General features: G+C 39.3%; 2 protein-coding genes across 12 annotated transcripts in view; one reads left to right on the top strand and one right to left on the bottom strand.

The window, feature by feature from the left end:
• elavl4 (ELAV like neuron-specific RNA binding protein 4) overlaps positions 1 to 12277 on the top strand; it is an 80035-nt gene extending 67758 nt beyond the window's left edge. For 7 of the 10 annotated variants that reach the window (XM_042416282.1, XM_042416288.1, XM_042416286.1 and 4 more), the window contains 3 exons: positions 3508 to 3742; positions 8785 to 8823; positions 11888 to 12277. In XM_042416282.1, the coding sequence (XP_042272216.1) occupies positions 3508 to 3742; positions 8785 to 8823; positions 11888 to 12215 (602 nt within the window). In that variant the 3' untranslated portion in view covers positions 12216 to 12277. The remainder of the gene's footprint in view (positions 1 to 3507; positions 3743 to 8784; positions 8824 to 11887) is intronic. The other 3 variants (XM_042416283.1, XM_042416284.1, XM_042416285.1) reach the window with 3 other exon arrangements.
• The window catches only part of agbl4 (AGBL carboxypeptidase 4), a 432805-nt gene that overhangs the window by 368431 nt on the left and 44505 nt on the right, over positions 1 to 19869 (bottom strand). The window lies entirely within an intron of this gene.

A 19869-nucleotide genomic window follows, 5' to 3' on the forward strand; every position in this document is an offset into this window, starting at 1 on the left:
AGTCAAGTTCAGCTTCATTATTACTATTCCCCGTGCAGGTTAAGAACAATAATAGGCAAAAGAATAATTATTTGTATAGCACTGTACAAAACATGTCTTTGTTGGAGGGTTTAAAGAAAGCATGCAAAGTATGCAAAGCAAAAGACAAGGTAAAAGAAAGAACAGTGGCTGGTCAGATCAAGTCAGCAGATGAATGCTGTTTGGTTATACAGTATTGCAAACATTGTATGTCGGTTAGTTCACATTTCACAGCACCATCAGGTTTTTCTCCTGCAAAGTCCCATTGATCTCTTCCTCCTCTCTAGTGACAGTAAACAGAATACAGCAGGAATGTTTCACAGCACAACCTTGAACTGTGACTGAGCACTGACTTCACCCTGCTGTGTCCAAGCCAAAGAACATCCTCTCAATTTTATTACCTGAACTTGTTTTGAAATCTTAAAGTGAATTATGTTATAGCCCCAGATTGCTTGTCTGCACTGGCTACACCAACATGTTGGGAGATAATCACACTCGTGCACGCACGCACTTATTGTTAGGCAAGATTTAAGGGTGATGGGGTCAACTGCCACCTCAGCTCCCTCATCTCCTTATAGTTCTATTGTATAAACTCAAAGCCAAGAATAGTTGATGCACACTTACAGGAAAATAAAAGTACAAACATAGAAATCTTCAATATCTCTCTCTCATACGGTCTCTCACACAAACACACACACATACGCAATTGTTCACAGACAATTACAAATCTCTATTCCTCTTTTCACACTTCATTCTCAATAGCACCTCTTCAAGTTATCACTTAAGTATGTGCGTGTGTGTGTGTGTGTCTGTTTGTGCCGTGCCTTCATCTGTATGCCAAGCGTTTGTCTAGAGGCCCTCCAGCCAGAACCAGCTTAGGAGCAGCTCAAGGCCAAACAAGTGTGAGGATTAAAGGACGAATACAGTCCTCTCTTCTCCTCTCGTCTCAGTGGAGGAAGTGAATGAGCAAAGCTCTCCTCTTCCTTAACTACCACTGAGGTGCCCTTGAGCAAGGCTCTTACAGTTGCCAAGTGCCTTAGAGCGCAAGACTGTCCAGAAATCGAGCAGTTTCCAATTAGCAAGAAGCATGGTGTTTAAGTTTACCTGTCTAAATAGAAAATACAAATGCCCACTGCCAATCACAGTTACTGACGGTATCTTAAAAACTCTCCCCAAAGAAACAGCAGTGACCCCCATTTTACCCCACATACAGCACATGCATGACAACTACAGTAATGAATGAAGAAAACTGTAGGAACAGCAGTGTTTGTTGTCTGCACTGTGTAGATCCCATTAGAATTGTTATTTTTCAGCTTCTGACAAGCTAATTAAAATGTACAGGTACAGAGTTGGCACCTGTCAGGGGAGAGGGAGCAAGGAAAGGTAAAAATGAGAATTCAACAGAATAATTTACACTGAATAGAAGTTAATGAGATCATCAAGCAGGCGTAAGGAAAATGCTGTGGTTCAGGTCAGTACACGGCAGTGTGTGTGGTCAGTGTAGAGTGTGAGGGAAGGTTGCTTCTTTTGCAAATTTAGAATCTTGTGTCCAGAAAATTGATTAGACGCCTAATAAAACTTAAGGGTCATTGTTTTATGTTTTTACCATTTCACTGAAAAATAACTAGAATTTGTTTATTAAAAAAAACAAACAAACAAACAGAGCACATGAGTTAAAAGCTACTGTTATAGTTTCTCCTGCTGCAAGAGGACACTGATGACCAAGGTTTATAGTATATAAAATGCGTCCAGTAGTCGAAAGAGGCGATAAAATTGCAGACAAAGTGCAAATGAGTTATTCAGTCGCTCTAAGTAATTTAAACAAAAAGATAAAACTACAGTGTTTGTGCTGAAAATGGTATTCTTAAAATCTGACTTTCAGCCAGATTTATGTATTAGATTTTAAAAATCCAATTATAAAACCATTTTTAAATTTAAAAAAAACCATTAATAAATTAACAGATTTTATTTTATTTTATATTCTTTTTGGAACAACTAAAAGCAAAAAAATAATAAGCTTGCCCTAAAATTAACTTCAATGGAGAATCACTAAGATATTTTTCATTGATCATGGCTTTCAAAGAGTGGCTTTTTATGTTGCAGCTTGGCTGGAAAGTAAATAACCTTGTGGTGCCTGTGTCCTGGAGAGAAAAAAAAGGAAGAAAAGGGGAAGTGAGATGGTCAAGGTGCTTCTCCGAATAAGAATTCAGGAGAGCGAGCACTATGAGACAAGCCAACAGGAAGCATAAAAAAGAGACGGGGAGAGGGATGGCATGTACAAAAATGTGGAATAACAATAAGGTGGGCTTTTTATGTGTGAGAAAGAGACTGCACACAATGATGCTCAAACACAAAATTCCCTCTTTCTCACTGCCTCTCTTTTATTCAGTCTCAGTCACACAGACATGCCTGTGTGCACACAGTATTATGTAAATAGTCTCTTCAGCAGAGTGCTGCTGTCACTGAGCAAGCATCCTCTGGGCCATCTAGGCAGCCTCATTAAAACAAGGCACAGCATCCATTAATAGATACCAGTGCGCACACACACACATATATAAACAGTCAGTTACACACACACAGCATTCAGAGACACTAATAAAGGACCTCCCAGAAAGCAAGTCTCTAAATGTTCCTCTCAGGTGGCAGTCAAAAAATATCTCCAAGGAAACCGCTCAAATGTCACTGGGACCAATGCATGACGAGTGTGTGTATGGCTGACTGTGACTGGAGCGAGCATAAAGGAAGAATGGACTGTGTAGCTTTGAACACACACACACAATGCAGCCCTGTAAGCTCAGTTTACAGCTGGTGTGTATGTGTGTGTGTTATCATACTATTTGTCTCTGTCTTCTGTCTCTCTCCAAACCTACAGTACCTATCCTTGTGTTTAATGCAGCACATTAGGTTTGGCTCCAGGTTGGTGCAGTGTAGGGACCCAGTGAAGTCAAAATGAGACTAAAAAATAAAAATACATGATATGATAAGATATAAAGAATTAAAATAAAACCTGTTTGAATTCTCTTAGTTGCAATTTACAAGCTTGTATATGTGTATATATGCTTTATTTATTCAGGAAATCTCTCTGAGATCAAGATCTGTTTTACAAGAGAGAGCTGGAAACATACACAGCATCACAGCCTGGTGATTAAAATTGGTCAACATCGTTTATGTTATCACTCTTCCATAAGAATTAGAAATGCTGTCTGTTATAACCTCAGCTTTTTTTCTGTTCAGTTGTGTCTTTTTACATTCTGATACACACAGTCACCTGTAAATCACAATTTATAAATTATTCATACACGTTTGAAGAGGCCCTTTAAAGCACACAGCAATCTGGTTTCATAGCTTCCTGACATACTGTTCAAATAAATAATGTTTAAAACTCCACCTACATGCTGTACATATATACATAGTACATATGCACAGAATATGAATGTTCTATCTAAACCCTGTGAAGTAAAAGGGACCCTGTTTGTTTGTGATCTGCTGGCCCCGCAGGTGGCTCCCGAGGTGTGGGCTTCATCCGCTTTGATAAGAGGATAGAGGCTGAAGAGGCCATCAAGGGCCTGAATGGACAGAAGCCATCGGGTGCCGCTGAGCCCATTACGGTCAAGTTCGCCAACAACCCCAGCCAGAAGACCAGCCAAGCCCTTCTGTCGCAACTCTACCAGTCCCCCAATCGCCGATACCCAGGCCCCCTCCACCACCAGGCTCAGAGGTTCAGGTGAGTAAAGGGGAGGGTCATGGAGGAGGGAGTGGGGCAGAAAAGATTCAAGATGGGGAGGGAAATTGTTCAGGTTTGCAGTTATAGCATGGGGACATCAATGAGTATTATTTTAAAAGGAGTGTAGTTAACGCAGACTTTCCCAACCTTGGGGGCTGACCCAAGGTAAAGTCTTCTCATGTTCATTTGGGGACCCCAAAAAAAATTTCTTAATAGAGTGAAGTGACCATGCGGTTTCATAATTTTGGAAGAAGTAGCTTAAGATTTGTTGTAGCAAAATGAAACACAAGTGCCTTAGATGTAATATTAACAGGAATATTAAAGATAATAATGATAAGGAGGAGAATGGGGTCATGACGCCATCTGCCCAAAAGGTTGGGAATCTCCAAGTTAATGTGTTGAGGTTCAGAATACAGTAATGGAAAGCAAAGGGCAAAGCTTTTTGCATTTTACTAGCATAGTTAGCACTACTAAAATTTACAATGGGACTTAAATGGGATGTGATTGATAGTTTATCATAGTGTGATTAACATTTTCCATTATGTCAAAACACTTGTTGCCATGATATTAGCATTAGCATTACTGGTGTGTTTGGTATCCTTAAATGACAAACAGGATTGCTATGTCATATATGGATATGAGACAGATTTAATGTGTAGAGGGGATAAAATTCTGGTACGAGTCATCACTGTTCAACTCAATAGCAATTATTCTTGGTTTATGTGACAATGAATGCATTTAATCAAGGAAACACATCTGTTCTAAACAACAGGCCTGATTTGGAAAACATTTGCACCAAATGCAATTTACAGTGTTCGAACAGGGGATGTGACGCCTACACATAAAGAGCATGAGTCATAGCAATATCCCTGTTTCAACAATGATACAACTTTTTGTATGTGAACATTTATTTTGGCAAATTTGTCCCCTTTTGAACAACAGGTGTGAGCTCTGCACCTGGTGCAGGTGTCAGTAAATCAGGTCCTGTGAGCACTCTGTGTGGGTCCACCCAGATCAGAGAGGAACTGTTCATAAGAGACTGTGGGGTTCTGTCGTTCACAACTACGTATTTCCCTTCATTTCATCATGCTGCCATCATGACAACACTTCCTAGATAAATCCCTGTGAGGCCTGGGCAAAAACATGCATTTGATTACAAATATTGTAAATGTTGAACAAACAAAAAGATATATCATATTTGATTCCCCATCTTTGTCTTTCTGACCATAAAGCCCTAATCCTGCATTATTTGGTCACACTGATACAATGACCAATAATTAAGTAGTACAAGTGTTGTAGTTTGACTCATTGTTTGACTCATTGCTAGTGTAAATGTACTTTTGCCAGACTTACTGTACAAGACATTACCAACTGTATTAAATATTTCATTAGACCTTGTATTAAAAGCTGAAGTAATTTAAGAGACACAAATGAAATCCAATGAACAAAAAAACTTACGATGCCAAAATTAATTTAAGGATTTGGGCTTTAATCTTGTTTCAAGAAAAGAAATTCAAGTGACAAATCTTAAGTCAATTCTAATATAGTTTTTTGCCCAGGTGACTAATCTCTACACCAAGCCATCACCTAACATCATACAGTATATGGCTGACATACTTTATATATGGCACCCTACCTGGTCATTTCCTGTCACTCACTAATGACACAAACACTCCTTTTTTTTAATTTAAATGTTTTACAACACCTAGCAACAGTTAGGGCTCACTCACTCCACAATAACAAAACAGAAACAGGTGATCTTATGATCATCCAGTCAAACAAGAATGTTTTAGAATTGTGGACAGAATATGTGCTTATACAATTTTCTCTCTCTTTCAATAACACTAAGCCAGTCGTGCTGTTTACTCTCCATCAAAGTCAGAGCTTGGAAGGTATTTTTCTTCTGGAGCGGCTTCCCTGGTGTGACACCTGAGCGATGTAGCGTGGCTGTGTGTCTGTGATACGCCAAGCCAATTTACAGGCTCCACAGGAGAGCTGTCGCTTCTCATCACAACTCACAACCACAGGACACTTCCTTACTGTGTCCCTGTGCTCCTGCTCTCTGCTCCCCAGTCCTACACTAAAACCTCAACACTTTAGAAGTGTTGAGGTTTTAGAAGAAGAAATGTGCTCGATGTGCACTGTTTCCTTTCTTTTAACTCAATCTTTTAAGGACAACAGAGCAAAAGGACATGTTCGATGTTCTTATTAAGTATACAGTATACAGTCCAACCTGTTTTGTTTGTTCTGTTTATTCTTTCAAGAGATGAAATCAAAGTTCAAGCTAAAATATATATTATTAGTGAGTGTGTTTCAAACTTTGAAAACAAACTACAAAAATACAGTCTACTAGATCTACTAAAGATTGTAAAACTGATCCCTCTTTGACATCCTTAACAAGTTGCTACAACTGGTAAAACCCAAGTCAAAAAATAAACTGTGCAGAATTCAGTACAATCCTCTTGCAGTTATAATTACATCGATCCTGTGTGTCACAAGTAAATGTATAATATGCTTCTATGGTCCCTCTTCAAGACAGCAAACATAATCGACTCAAGCACAATACACCAAGCCCTAGATCCCGGCTCGTTTCCGATTCTCTGTCGTTAACTAATGGTACTAATTAGCAAATTAGCCTTATTATATCCAGGGCAGGAGCCAATTATAATTGAACAGATTTTTGTTTCAAAAAAGAAAAGACTAAAACGCCCATTCCTCCATTAACATGCATTGAGAGAAAACACAAAAGCCCTATTGTTTATATCGAGCTTGGAGAGGCAGTGTGAAAAGCTGGCAGAGTGTTTGCGTGGTGAGGGTGCATCAGTGTGCATTTGTACATGTGAGAGAGAGAGAGAGAGAGAGAGAGAGAACGAGAGAGTGAGTGTGTGTGTGTTAGCAGCAGGTTGTTTTGTTGTGGCCCATCGGCCCGGCGGCCAGCAGATGTCTTCGTGCTCCTGGGCCTGGAGCGCCTCTCCTCTGAGCATCCTCTCCAATTGACTCATTTACCCACAAAGCAGCCTGCTTGTTCCCTTCCCACGTAATGGGCTAATTACTGCTTTAATGATTCTGTATATCCTTTTCTCCATTTTTTTCTTTGTTTTAGGGCTGCTTCCATACTTTTTGGTAACATTTAGTGAAAAAGTGCTGCAACACAGACACACTGTAAACCCAGATAAGTAGGGCTACAATTTACGCAAAACATTTAAGTAAAATGTAAAAAGGTTTTGTGAATTAACTCAGCTGACAACAGTTTGGGGATTTCAGTGTGGGTACTTAACCGCAATATAACTTTTTAAAGGCGGTTTAAACGTAAAGCCTAAATGTGAAGTAACTTGGGAGCCAGTATTAACAATATATTTTAAACACACAGCTAGAATATTACATTACTGCAATCCTGATCGAGTTCTGCAGGATTTCTATTTTATAATCTCTAATCATCTGTTATCTCTAACATACAATGTAAATTTAATTTAGAATGCTTAAAATAAATTGTATTAGCGTTATAATAATTATTATTCAAGTTATTTATTATAAGCCTTCACTGCTTAATTGATTTCTTAATTGCAATCAAATTATAATGAAGTTGTGTATATAAGGTATGAAAATATGTAGCTTCTAAATTGTGCTACCAGTAGAATTGATGCCTGGATTATGCTGTGGTAAAAGCAATAATTAATCAGATTGTGATGCTTACTAAAAGGTTTTGGTAAATACTGTGTAGCAGTTGTATTGTAAGAAGACAAAAATGCTTGTTGACTCAAAGAGACAAGGAGAAACAACCCCAATAGTCGAGTCAAAGTCAGAGAGTTTGTAGTGTTTTCAGGAGGAACGAGGCGTCACCAGCCAGCTGTTGCTCAATAAGCCGTGGCCCCTGTCCATTAGGCCAGAGGAGTTAATAAGACATGAGACAGGCCAGACCCAAGTGAGGAATGAAGGTCATTGAGTCACCAAGCAGACTGCATCCATCCAAGAGGGCCAACATTTTTTACAGCCCACAGGTTTCTGAAGCCCAGCTCACAAACACAGAGTCTCACACACATATACACACAGCCTGCTGGGTTCTTAAGCCACACACACACACACACACACACACACACACAGACACGCACAAACTGTAGTTTATCCTCGCTGACTGCAGTAGCTTTAGCTCACAGGTTTAAATTATTATGAAACCAGAACATTTCCCCAAACTAACCCTTTTAGGCAGAGGACACTCTCTAACACTCAGCCATTCCACCTGACCTGTTAGCACTTAACAGGTTGACCCCGACCATAAAGACAGACATTCACAATTTCATGGCTAGTTTAATGTTCAGTTGTGTTTTTGTTGGTCCACCTCATCGGAAACATACTAATCATCATCGCCTCTCTCGCTCACCATCATTCAAATGCCAAACCATTACACTGACAGAACTCTGGATCAGGGCATTTACCTCATTTCCTGTCATCTCAGGTGTTCTCTTAATTGAGGTAACACAAATTAAAAACCATAATTTATTAAAAGAAATTTTCATTATCTTCCATCTTTTAATGAACCATCAATGTGGTGGCATAAATTGTATGGATACCCACATGCAATTTTTTTTGCATGATTTGCCATTGCGCAGCACTATGGCTAGCCTAGCATTCTAGTATAGCCGAGTGCCATGCTATGCTCCAGTCCTGCCTCCATTAGTGCTCCATATGTGACCGTAATACTGAACTGTGACCAGTCCACTGCTGTAGTCTTGTATTGACAATAAAACGGTCACACTTATGGTAATAACAATGTGCTCTGGCATTAGCTAGTGCGGGGCTTTGCCGAACTAGGGCAGTGGCCGACTGAGCAAGTGACGACCATACTGATGGTACTGTAGATTCATTAACTATGATGATAGCATTTTCTGGTGGGGCTCCTCAGTGTAATGGGCCAACTATAGATGGGTTTGTTTGTTCTTGAGTGAGGAGGACCATGCAGTTCCTACAGGGACTTAACATTAGTTCCATTGAGTGAATCGACCATCTGCCCACCATTAACCCCAGAACCCTCCTTCTCTTTACAGGCTGGACAATTTGCTTAATATGGCCTATGGCGTAAAGAGGTAATTAAAAACTTCACCGAATGCCAGATGTCCATGTTGACTCAATGATTTTTCAATATCCTTTTTTCTGTTCTTTTTTCAGTTTATGTTTCCTTGTATTTTTGCAGTCACTTTGCGTTTGACAGTTTGTTCAAGGTCAATTGCATTTTTTGGTTCTTTGATTTGTTTGGTTTTTTCCTCGTCAGCTTGAGTTGGTTTCAAAACCCTACCAACCACTTAAGGTGTAAAAAACAGAAAACAGTCTTTGTTTTCAATGGTGATGAATTTGCTTTGTTTTGATTATGACAAGTGCTGGTGTTGTTTGAATTGTTTTGGGTTGTTTCTGTGTACAAAATGGATTTTGTTCTCTGGTGTAAAGCTCCTGATTTCTAGGTGTGTTTTTTTTCTACCGGATTCAGGTTCTCCTGCCTTGTCACTCTACAGCTATAGCTTTATCCTATCTTGGGAACAAAACTCTCTTTAGAGGCAAATTTTGAATCTATCACTTTGATTATAGAATAATATATTTTCCACATCCACTATCGACTACATACACAATCCTCCTGGTACAGTGGAAGCCATTACAAAATTATATATATAGCCTTAACTTCTTTTGGTGGCACTAGCTGTGATTAGATAGTGCTTAGCTTAGCTAGGACAAGGGATGAGGCTGGATGAACCTGGATCCCTGCTGGAAACAGGATATGTTGTTTCACTGCAGACAGCTCCAGCTTTGCTCGGCACTGCTCTGCTCGAATTCCTTCCTTTCGCCTCCATGTTTCATTTTGCTTTCTTGCTACCATACTGTAGGTGTTACATAACTCAGAGCAGCAGCCACTATGGTGAGAGATCTTTCATGTGCTGATGGTGGCATCTTGCATGTTGCAAGCACAGGGGACACCATCTGAAGTCAGCTTAGCTACTCAAACAGGAACAAGGTTTAGCTTAACAGAAATGTTCCTTTTAAAAAAAACTTTCCTAAAAGCATTTTGACAGATTCAGGAATTCAGGATTAGTTACAGAATATCATATTGAAAGTGATGTGGAATTCACAGGTTTAACCTTAGCACCTCCAGTGTCCAATAAAGCACAGTGCCCTCATTCTGAGTCTTTACATAATTTTCTAAAGGTGAAAATAGTGCCTGATTCAGCTGTCCTGATTGCATAGTATGTCATCAAGTTAGAAGTGCTTTTCGGTGATCTCAGGTTATTATTTGAAAGGAAAGAAGAAAGGTGTTAAGAGCTGGAAATTGTTGGCTTTAGAAAGGACAGAATAGATATCTGGTCAGCTAACACTGTTGCTATGCAACCCCTGGTCTCGTCTGTAACATTGGTTAGTGTTTGGTCCCGCTCTGGTGGGTACGCTCGCATGCACGTTTACACACATGCACACACAGACAGGCACGTACACGCAGGCACACTCGTCTCCACAGCCTCACAGTGGCAGTGTTAGCTAGCCTCCGAACCGTCACCCTCGCACTTTCACAAACCCATACTAGAGCTTTTGCATACAAATCACAAGTTTTTTTTACAAGCCCAGCAGGAGAGGCCTGAATGCAGCTGAGCATGTTGGACTAGCCCTTGACGTGATGAGGCCTGTTCAGATTCCACCTGTTTGATGCTGGAGAAAATATTAAAATCGCCTCAACAAGACACTGAGGCCATGTAGAGATGACAGACAAAGGATTAGGAGCTGCTGCAACAACCCATGGTGAAAACAGAAAAAAGATATTATAATCTGTTTTGCCTTGTCTTAATGATACAGATATGTATGGTAGTATAATCTGTTTATTTTACACTCCTATGGTACTTAACACATTTAATCAAAAAAGTCAAATCACTGCAGTGAGCCCTTGCAGTCAATGATTCAACTACCCTAGTCCCTCGCATTAACATCCACAGTAACCACAATGGTCAGAAGCAGGCTGTGCATGACCAAAGTCATGCAGGAAGGTCGTAGTGATTGCTGGCCATATATAGTCGCTGGAGAGAGAGGGGTGGGGGCCCTGAACAGCAAGCAGCGCTATCGATCAGTGCCACGAGCTCTGAAATAGAACAGAACAGAACACCCTGCAGACTGCGGGTGGAGTGGGAGGAATACACTTTGTACCTTAATGCCACTGGGCTGTAAAGTGCTTCCATTTTCCATTTAGTTTGCTCCCTCTTCCCTCCCTCCCTTTCCTTAAGAAAGCAGCCTTCTCCGAGACAGCTGCAGCAAAGCGGAAATCTCAATTAAAGCACACCCAATAATGCCTATAGTCGTTTTTTGAAGAGAGGTGGCATAAGAAATGAACCTTTTTATCTCATTTACCTTTTATTTAAAAGTGGGGTATTTTTTTTCTCCTTTCCCTTTCCTTTGAGCGGAAAGGCAATTAAGTGAAGTCAACTGAGGATTCAAATCTCTTGCATCACAAGAAAAAGGAGAAGATTATGAGGCGAATGAGAACAGATTTAGCAGGCTGGTGCATGATCTTTGATGAATTTCTAGCAACGGTTTAATTCAACAACTTCCTGCAATTTAGCTCCTAAAGGAGCCACTCAAGGACACAAAGAGAAAAACCTTCGTCTGCATCTCCTTCAGCAGAAATATAGCCCAGCACGCAGCACTTTCGTCACTCCCGACAGGACGCCTTTCAGAATCGAGGAGCTCAGAGAGGATTTAGTAGTTATGCGGTCGCACATACAAACTCATGCATTTAGACATAAACATACATGCAAGTACGATAAACAGTCATACATATGAATTCTAATTCATCCGAATTGGCGTATTTGGCGTGGAGATCAGTGTGTTTGTGGTTCGATCCGAAAACTGTAAATATTCAACTGATTACATTTTTAAGCTTGTTATTTAGTATGGTGGTAGACAGTAGTGAGTCATGTAGGTGAGCGTCATGGCAAGCTTTCAGTGTTGTAAGGAGGATTTCATAGAAGATAGATTTTTCACAGGTTTATGGCCATTTCATGTACAGTAGATGCAGACACCATTTCACTATATGCCTTAACATGTTCTATTAAAACTTATCTGTTCTCTCTTCCCTTCTTTCTGCTCTCCCTCCATTTCCCCCCGCTCTGTCTCTTCTCTCAGGTTTTCTCCCATCACCATTGACAGCATGACCAGCCTGGTTGGCATGAACATCCCCGGGCACACCGGCACTGGCTGGTGCATCTTCGTGTACAACCTGTCCCCAGATTCAGATGAGAGCGTGCTCTGGCAGCTGTTTGGGCCGTTCGGCGCAGTCAACAATGTCAAGGTGATCCGTGACTTCAACACCAACAAGTGCAAAGGCTTCGGCTTCGTCACCATGACGAATTATGACGAGGCGGCCATGGCCATCGCCAGTCTCAACGGCTACAGGTTGGGCGACCGCGTCTTGCAAGTCTCCTTCAAGACTAACAAGACACACAAGTCCTGAACTTTAACAGGTAGAAGCAGTTTCCCCGCGACTCTGTCCAATCCAAAATTGCCCCCAACCCCCCCGCCCCCACCGCCATCCGTCCCTTAGCCCCTTCAGTCACTACCACTACCACCCTACTACAGCCATCCAACACAGCAAACTCAAACTCCAACCGGAACATAAAGCAACCAACAAACCATCAAACAAATTGAACTAGAAATGGCTTATATTATAACTTTGGACCTATAAGCCAATGTTGCCTAAGTATTACAAAAATGAAATGATGAAAATGTTCAGTTTTTGGAAGTTCCTGTGATAAAGCAGGCTTCTCTTTGTTGTATATTCTTTCTGTTTGTTGTGGTTGTTAAAATGATTTTTCTCTTCTGTGTAAACAGTAGCAAATCCCTGTATCCCCTTATTTCAGAGAAGAGAATGTCCTTTTTAGATTGAAACCTTTTCTCTGTCTTGATTCAGGATTTGTTTTTCTTTTGTAAATCCGGATCCACTGTCGTTAGTATTATATACCTCCCTGTCGGTGAAAGGGAGGGGGCTCTTTTTTTAAATTGGTGAATCATTCATTCATTTTTAGTGTGTATTAAAACTTCCCCTTATCGATTATAGCTGGGATTCCACAGTCCCTGTAACTCTGATGTAGAAAAAAAATGAATTTCTAACATTGTTTTTGTTTTGTATCGCAAACAAAACATAATGTCTTTCCTCACAGGGGTTCAGGGAGATGGGGTGAGGGAGGGGATGGGTTAGCTTTCCTGATGACACGTTCAGTAATTTAAGAAAAAATAACACTGTTGCCAAAGAGAAGATCTCTTTGCTTGAAAAAATGCGTTTAGAAAAAGATAAAAATAAAGAGAAAGAAGATCTATTTTTATAAATGATAATTAAAATAATAATTATTGAAGAATTTTTACAAGAATCTGGATTTGAAAAAAGAGAAAAATATTTTGACTGGCTAACTAGGGGGGGCCGGGGCGGGAGGGAGGGGGCACCACCTTGTCTTGTCGTTCTGCCGTGGTACTTTATAGGATCAAAGGTTGTTTGTTTTTTGGGGAGTCCAAGTTGGCAGTGATTTTGTAGATGGAAGGTTTTGTGAAAAGGGATGCAAACTGAGGCAGGTGATTTTGGTAATTTTTCACATATGTACTAGTGCGTAATTATTCAACAGCGATACCCAAAAGGGAAGGGAGAGGGGTCTTTCCCAGGCCTAACCATCCTTATAGTCCAGAGCCCAAAGCAAGAAGACCCTTTGTCCACTTATTTTCCTGTTTTTGTCATCAGTCAATATGGGATATCAGTAAATAGATATATACACATCTATCCATTTAGAGAGCATACTATACATTATATCATTTTCTTCGCTCTGCGTTTGTGAACTAACATTTGAAAAGAACTTCCTTTTAGCGATCAACAGTAGGTGCTATACTACATTATTCACATATCTTAAATATCCAAGTTTGTTGTTCTATGTGTTGTTTAAAGAAAAAAAATACTTCGATGTTGGCATTGAATTGAGCTGCTGTTCTTTGTTTAATATTTGTTTATTGTTGGCCCAAAAATCTGGTGAGACTATTTCTTTGCTGAATAACCAGATAAACAAATTTGGGCCTTGTAAGAATCACTGAACAAATTTTTATTTTGTATTTTTTTGTTTGGCTTGCTGACTTTTAGGTTACTTGCTGAGCGTGAAACGTTTGTCAAAACTTAATGATGATTAGCTAGTTCCGTTAGTCTAGATATTTGTTTCCTTAAAAAGGATCTATGACAACTGTGTCTTTATTTGCTGTGTACAAATAGATGATATATATATATATATAGTCTACATTTGTTTTACAATATCTACTGTACTATCTGAGTTGTCACTGTTCTTTTGTTTGAGCTTGTCTTTTTCATATGACAACTTATTATGAAGTGGTGGTTCAGTTACTTAGAAAAACTTGTGAGGAAACTGTTCAATTGTTGTCATGTTGCTTGTGGAGAAAAAAAAAGATTTGGATTAACTTTCAGTTACCTACCGCGGCAAAAGAAACCGAACAAAAAGCTTAGAATATAACTGTATTTGTTTAGCAGTTTATTTACTTATCTATTTTTTAAACTATTTATTTTTCTATTTATTTCTATTTATTATATATTTATTAACTAATTAATTTATCTGTGTATTTATGTATTTATTTGTTTCATTGTCTGTGTATTTGCGTGATTCTGGTACAGGGAGGGGGGCGTTTCTGAGCAAAAGGGAACAAAGCGACTAGTGGAGAGGCTCTTCCAGTAGTCCACTGCACTGAGAGAACTTTTAGTACGTTTGTGCTTTGTACCAATATATCAAAATTACAATATAAAAAAATCTAAAAGTCAAGAAAACTGAAAAAAATGTCTGGAGGGTTGGGGGACGCTCTTCCCTTATTACTAGAAACAGTTACTCGCTATGCATAACCTAGTTAATAGTTAAATTTGCTATTGCTTTTTTCTTGTCTTGTTAAAATGAAATCTTTAGATCTTTTTCAATAAAGTTTAGTCTTAATAGAATGTTATAAACAGTCGTTCTGGTTCAATATAACCTGTGATAAGTTTGTGTAGTTCTAAAAAGCCACTCCGTCCACACCCTCCCTCCACTTACTACCGCTTTGTGATGAAACCTTATGCAAAAATGTGGGTCTGAAAGCATAGTTTTCAGTTTTCAGTAAACATTTTATATAACATTCAGCTCTTGGAGGCTTGGGCAGATACATTTTAAAAAGGAGCAAATGCCCATTGTTGTTTGAGGGTCATTCATTGCACTGGACTAAATTGGTCAAAATCACTTAAGAGTCAAAACTTATTTTTAAAAATATACATCATGTTTTCAAATGACATACCAACAAATCTTTAAAAATGAGAAATTGTTACCATTGCACACCAACTGTTATTTACAGCAGTTGTTGCTATACTTAAGAAGTACTCTGGAGGTATGAAAAGGGACTGTACCGATTCTATATTTTATATACTCTAATATGATATATATTATATATTTTGAATGGTGAAAGGTAAGGGAATGGTTCCAGAAGTATAAATATACGGAATTGGATTTTTTTGTTTGTTGTTAAGACTTGAAAACATGAAGGAGGTGTGTGTAGAGCATTTTAAACACTCAGACGCATGCTCGCATAAGTACATCCTCTCTCTCTCACACCTCAGTCATCTGATAGGCCGGGTCATCTGACATCATCACCATTAACCAGTCATCATCTGCGCCATCCAGTCACATAGTGTTCTAACGTCATAACGGCAACAAACCAACCAACCCAACCAGACCCCTTCATGCTCCCCGCCGCCGACGGGAGCTTGAATTATGCAACGACCCCAGTAGAATGTTGTTCTGATGTGTGAACTAATTTCCTACACTGTATGACTTTTGAACTCTTACGATGCGTGCCTGTGTTCCGCCTAGACCCTGTGTGCACATGTGTGTGTGCGCGCATGTGTGCATGTTCGTATGCATGTTCCTTTATGTAGTTGTGTGCGTGTTGTGTGTGTCCTCATAAGTTTGTTAGTGCGGAGTACATCCATATGTGCGTATGTACAATATATACATATGTTAAGTGTTTGTGATTACGTGTGTGTGCGTGATTGTGCATTTGGGTCTGTTCAGTGCACATATATACAAATGTATATGTGTCTCCCTGTGTGCATGTGCGCGCGCGTGTGTGACAGATAGCATGTGCGATTGTTCAAAATGTGTGTGTGTGTGTGAATGTGTGTGTGTGTGTGTGTGAATGTGTGTGCATGTCAGGGTGTTTGAAACATGGGGCTGCGTCACCTCGCTCTATGCCCAACCCCTATGGCTCACACCATCCCCTGTAGCGCCTTATAGTGGCAGCCTGCCAGTAGGAACAACGCAGCCAGTAGTGGAGGAGGGAAGGTGAACAGAGGAACTAGGCTCTTCTTGTCAGTTTTCATTTTCCTCCTGAGACGTGTTTGTTTACTATCTGAAAAATCTATAAACGAAATCTTTAAAGACAAAAAAGACGAAAAAATGTTCACAGGGCCCCATGACCGCGGCTCTCTCTACTCTCTCCTGCTTATGTTATTACTTAACAATTATCAATGATGATTATTATGATTATTATTGCTATTATTCTTAGTATTCTTATTCTTATTATTAATCCAATTACTGCGATGAATGACTTCATGTTATCCTTGCTAGTTTAGGTCATTTCTGAAACTGGAAACAAAATAAAAATCTTGCTGTAAATGTTTGTTTTTTCTTTTTCATAAAACTGTTGTGTTTGAATTATTTGTACTTTTGAATGTTGGGACAATAAAATGAGGTGTTAAGAGCTTGGATGTTTCTTGTCGTGATGGATGAAACATTCACTTATTTCACACTGTACACTGCATATTATAAAGGACGTCTTCCTGATAAGTTTAAACTCTTTCTCTAAGTTGTTTGCTTTTCTTTATCTATGTAGCTGTTCTTTTCTATTGGTTAGATGATAAGGGAAATCAAGTACTGGTAATATGTTGTGCACACCTTGCACTGCAACGATTTGTCAATTAAGTGACTAGGTGAGTGACAGAAAATCAATCAACAATCTGGACTTTATCTGAATTTACTGAGGAAAGATTTCAAACATTTGCTGGTTTCAACTTCTCAAATGTAAGAATTTGTTTTATCTTATTGAACACTGAATATCTTTGGATTTTAGGTTTGTCAGACAAAAATTTGAATCATCTTGGACCCTTGAAATATTGATCAGTTTATTAAAAAATGAGACACAAATAAACAAACTGATCATTAGTTGCAACAGAGAAACTGTCTGTATACTGGTTCTCTGTCTGTCTTTTTAACATGAGACAAAAGATCTCAAAGTACAACACAATAAAACTGTGGCATCAAATCACACATCTAATGTGCATTCACTGTGACCTTTCAGCTACTGAGGAACAGTCACGACTGAAGCTTACTGACGCAGTGCTGATCTCAGTCAGCCCTCTGAGGTGCAGCTATAGGGTGGGAGGGACCACACTTTCCGAAACCTTTGGGGCACAGAGCTACTTCTTAAAGAGTAGAAATACTGTCAAGTATTGGTGATATGTGCTTTTTTTTTCCTGATTTTTGTGCTTCATAAAAGAAAATGTAGTCAGTCAAGTCCAAAAAAAAAAAAAAAAAAAAACCTGAAGCAAACGGACAGAGAAAGAAAGAAGTCATTAGAGGCGGAAGAAATGCCACTGCAAGCATCACTGCTGCAGGCCACATCTGCTCATCAATATCAATGTTCAGCAATGAAATTACTCCGTAATGTCCCGTGATGTGAGCCCGGCTTTACACCTTTATAATCAAAATCACACCGGAGAGCATTACAGAGGTTGGAGAGGAGATGATGGTTGTTAGAGTGTGATATGTCCAGCCACTCTTGTCTTTCCTCTCCTGTTGTTAGAAACTTAATGATCCCTCACTCTCATCAAGGCTAAAGTAGATAGAGAGAACCTTAGTCATTGTGTGCTCTCGAGTCCCCTTTGAACCATCTTCTTGGGGGTTTAAAGGCATAGCAACAGTACAGCACCAATAAACAACTGTTGATTTCAACTTTCAAATGTTAATAGAAGTTACGCTGTACTGTGACTCAGACATGAGTCAAACAAAACGCAGCACGAAATCCACACAAAATATCTGACGCAGACAAGATGTTTAAATTCCAAAGGAAGCGCTCTTGTTAAAGAGAGTTGCTGCGTTTAATATGGCTGAGTTCTCACCATATTCTGTCACCAGGTGCAACCATATGATACTGCCTCTCAGTTTCTATATAAACCACTTTTCATCTGCCTGGGTGAGAGCTGATCACACTCACTCCATGGTGTGAATGTCAGCATCCTGCCGCGCTGTGATGTAGAAGGCAGTTCTGCCAAATGACAAGCATGAGTCTCACAGTCGGAAGCATATTATTTCATAAGGAGCTACTTGTCTTTGACAAATCTTCCGTAGTCAAATCTCTGCAGTGGGGGAGCTGTTGTTGCCCTCTAGCTCTCCTTGGTACATACTCTGACATTAATGGGATACCTCTACTCACTCCTTTGTCCGCTTTAGAGATTTCACACAGCCTAATCAAAAGACACTCAACTTCACTGCATGTTATTTATTAACTGAGTGCTCGGTCCACTTTTTATTCCATTTAGGCATTAACACACTGATCAGACTGATAGAAACTTTAATTATTAAGTTTGTTTTATGTTATGTGGCTGCGTATAATGTTTACTTAGTCTTTGAAACCAAATTTCAATCGTGACAAAGAGTATTATCTTCTTACAATAACTGATTACTGCACACTACTGTAGGCATTTCCAGCCAGCACAATTTTGGCAACTGAGATTACAGCAGCCTTGTTTCCTCCAGTCTTCCCTAAAGTCTCTTTCACTTCGTCTTGGTGAGTTCACTACAACAGCTATGATAGTGTTACGACAATGGCCGTAATTAAGCCTTTTGGCGTTGCATTATTCCTGTCATGTAACTATGAGAGCTCTTGTATTGACAGTTATTTTTAAAAACATTTCAACTGCAGTTTCAGTTGAAAATAAATTTTTTCTGTGTGGCACATCATCTTTATCTGTATTCGTAGAGAATCTCAAAGAACACCCCATATATTCAGGTCAAGTCCTCAAGTATTCTTGTTCTAACTGAAAAGGATAACATGCACACAACTCCCATAAGAGGCATCATTTTTCTGTGAATTTTAAACAGCTTAACTGTAAAATGGACAACTCCTCCCCTGTTGACCTCTGAAAAACTCTCTGAGGAACTCCACAGGATGTCGTAATATTTTTACAGAGTGAATCTGATGCAGTAGTTGAATTACTTTTTCTATAAAAGGTGGGGGAAATTATAAGCATGCTCTTGGTTCTGTTTCTTTTTTTGTTGCTGATCAGCTCATAATAAATATAATTTTTAGAGCTATACATGAAAACAAAACAAAAAAATCGGTTTACTTTGATGACATTACATTAAAACCGTTGCTTGTCACAACACTGTTATTGTTTGCTGTGACAGTGGAGCACAGTTTTGATGATAATTACAAGCTTATGTTTCTTTTTCATGCAGGTTTTTTCTTTAGTTAACATTTGTAGCCACTGTTAAATATAATTATTAAATATCAGATCCTGCAGCTGATGCTTTGAACCTTTTCACCACTTTTATTTCCAGACCTTAAAATAACTCATTAACACTTTTGTTTGGCACTCCTATCATCATGATGATTACCATCCACAACTGACAAATTAACATGAGAAAAATATAAAACTAACAACCAGTTTAATGGAATAATGGGAAATGGGAGCAACAACAACCAAGAGTGTGCTATGAAATTTTAAATGAAGGTGAGTGAACTTGCTATTCTGAGCTGAGCTTCCCTGTCTAGAATCAGGAGATTCTCCCTTGGTTGATTATAGCTCACAACACAGGATTTTCTTCTTCAGACTAGGAGCAATTTCTTGCCCATTAAAGTTGTTTCAACCCTTGAGGTCACATGATGCCAATCAAATGAATACCAGATTTATGGCAGTTTCTTAGTGCCAAGTTTTTGACATGATTTGTATGAACGGTGATGGCTCTGTCAATGTTGGTACTTCCTTGGAGAGCAAGTGACAGTCACAAGGGCCTGATAAGCAGTGGATCCCATTCAGGAAGTCT

The sequence above is a fragment of the Thunnus maccoyii genome, chromosome 7, assembly GCF_910596095.1.
Source record: "Thunnus maccoyii chromosome 7, fThuMac1.1, whole genome shotgun sequence".
NCBI lineage: Eukaryota > Metazoa > Chordata > Actinopteri > Scombriformes > Scombridae > Thunnus > Thunnus maccoyii.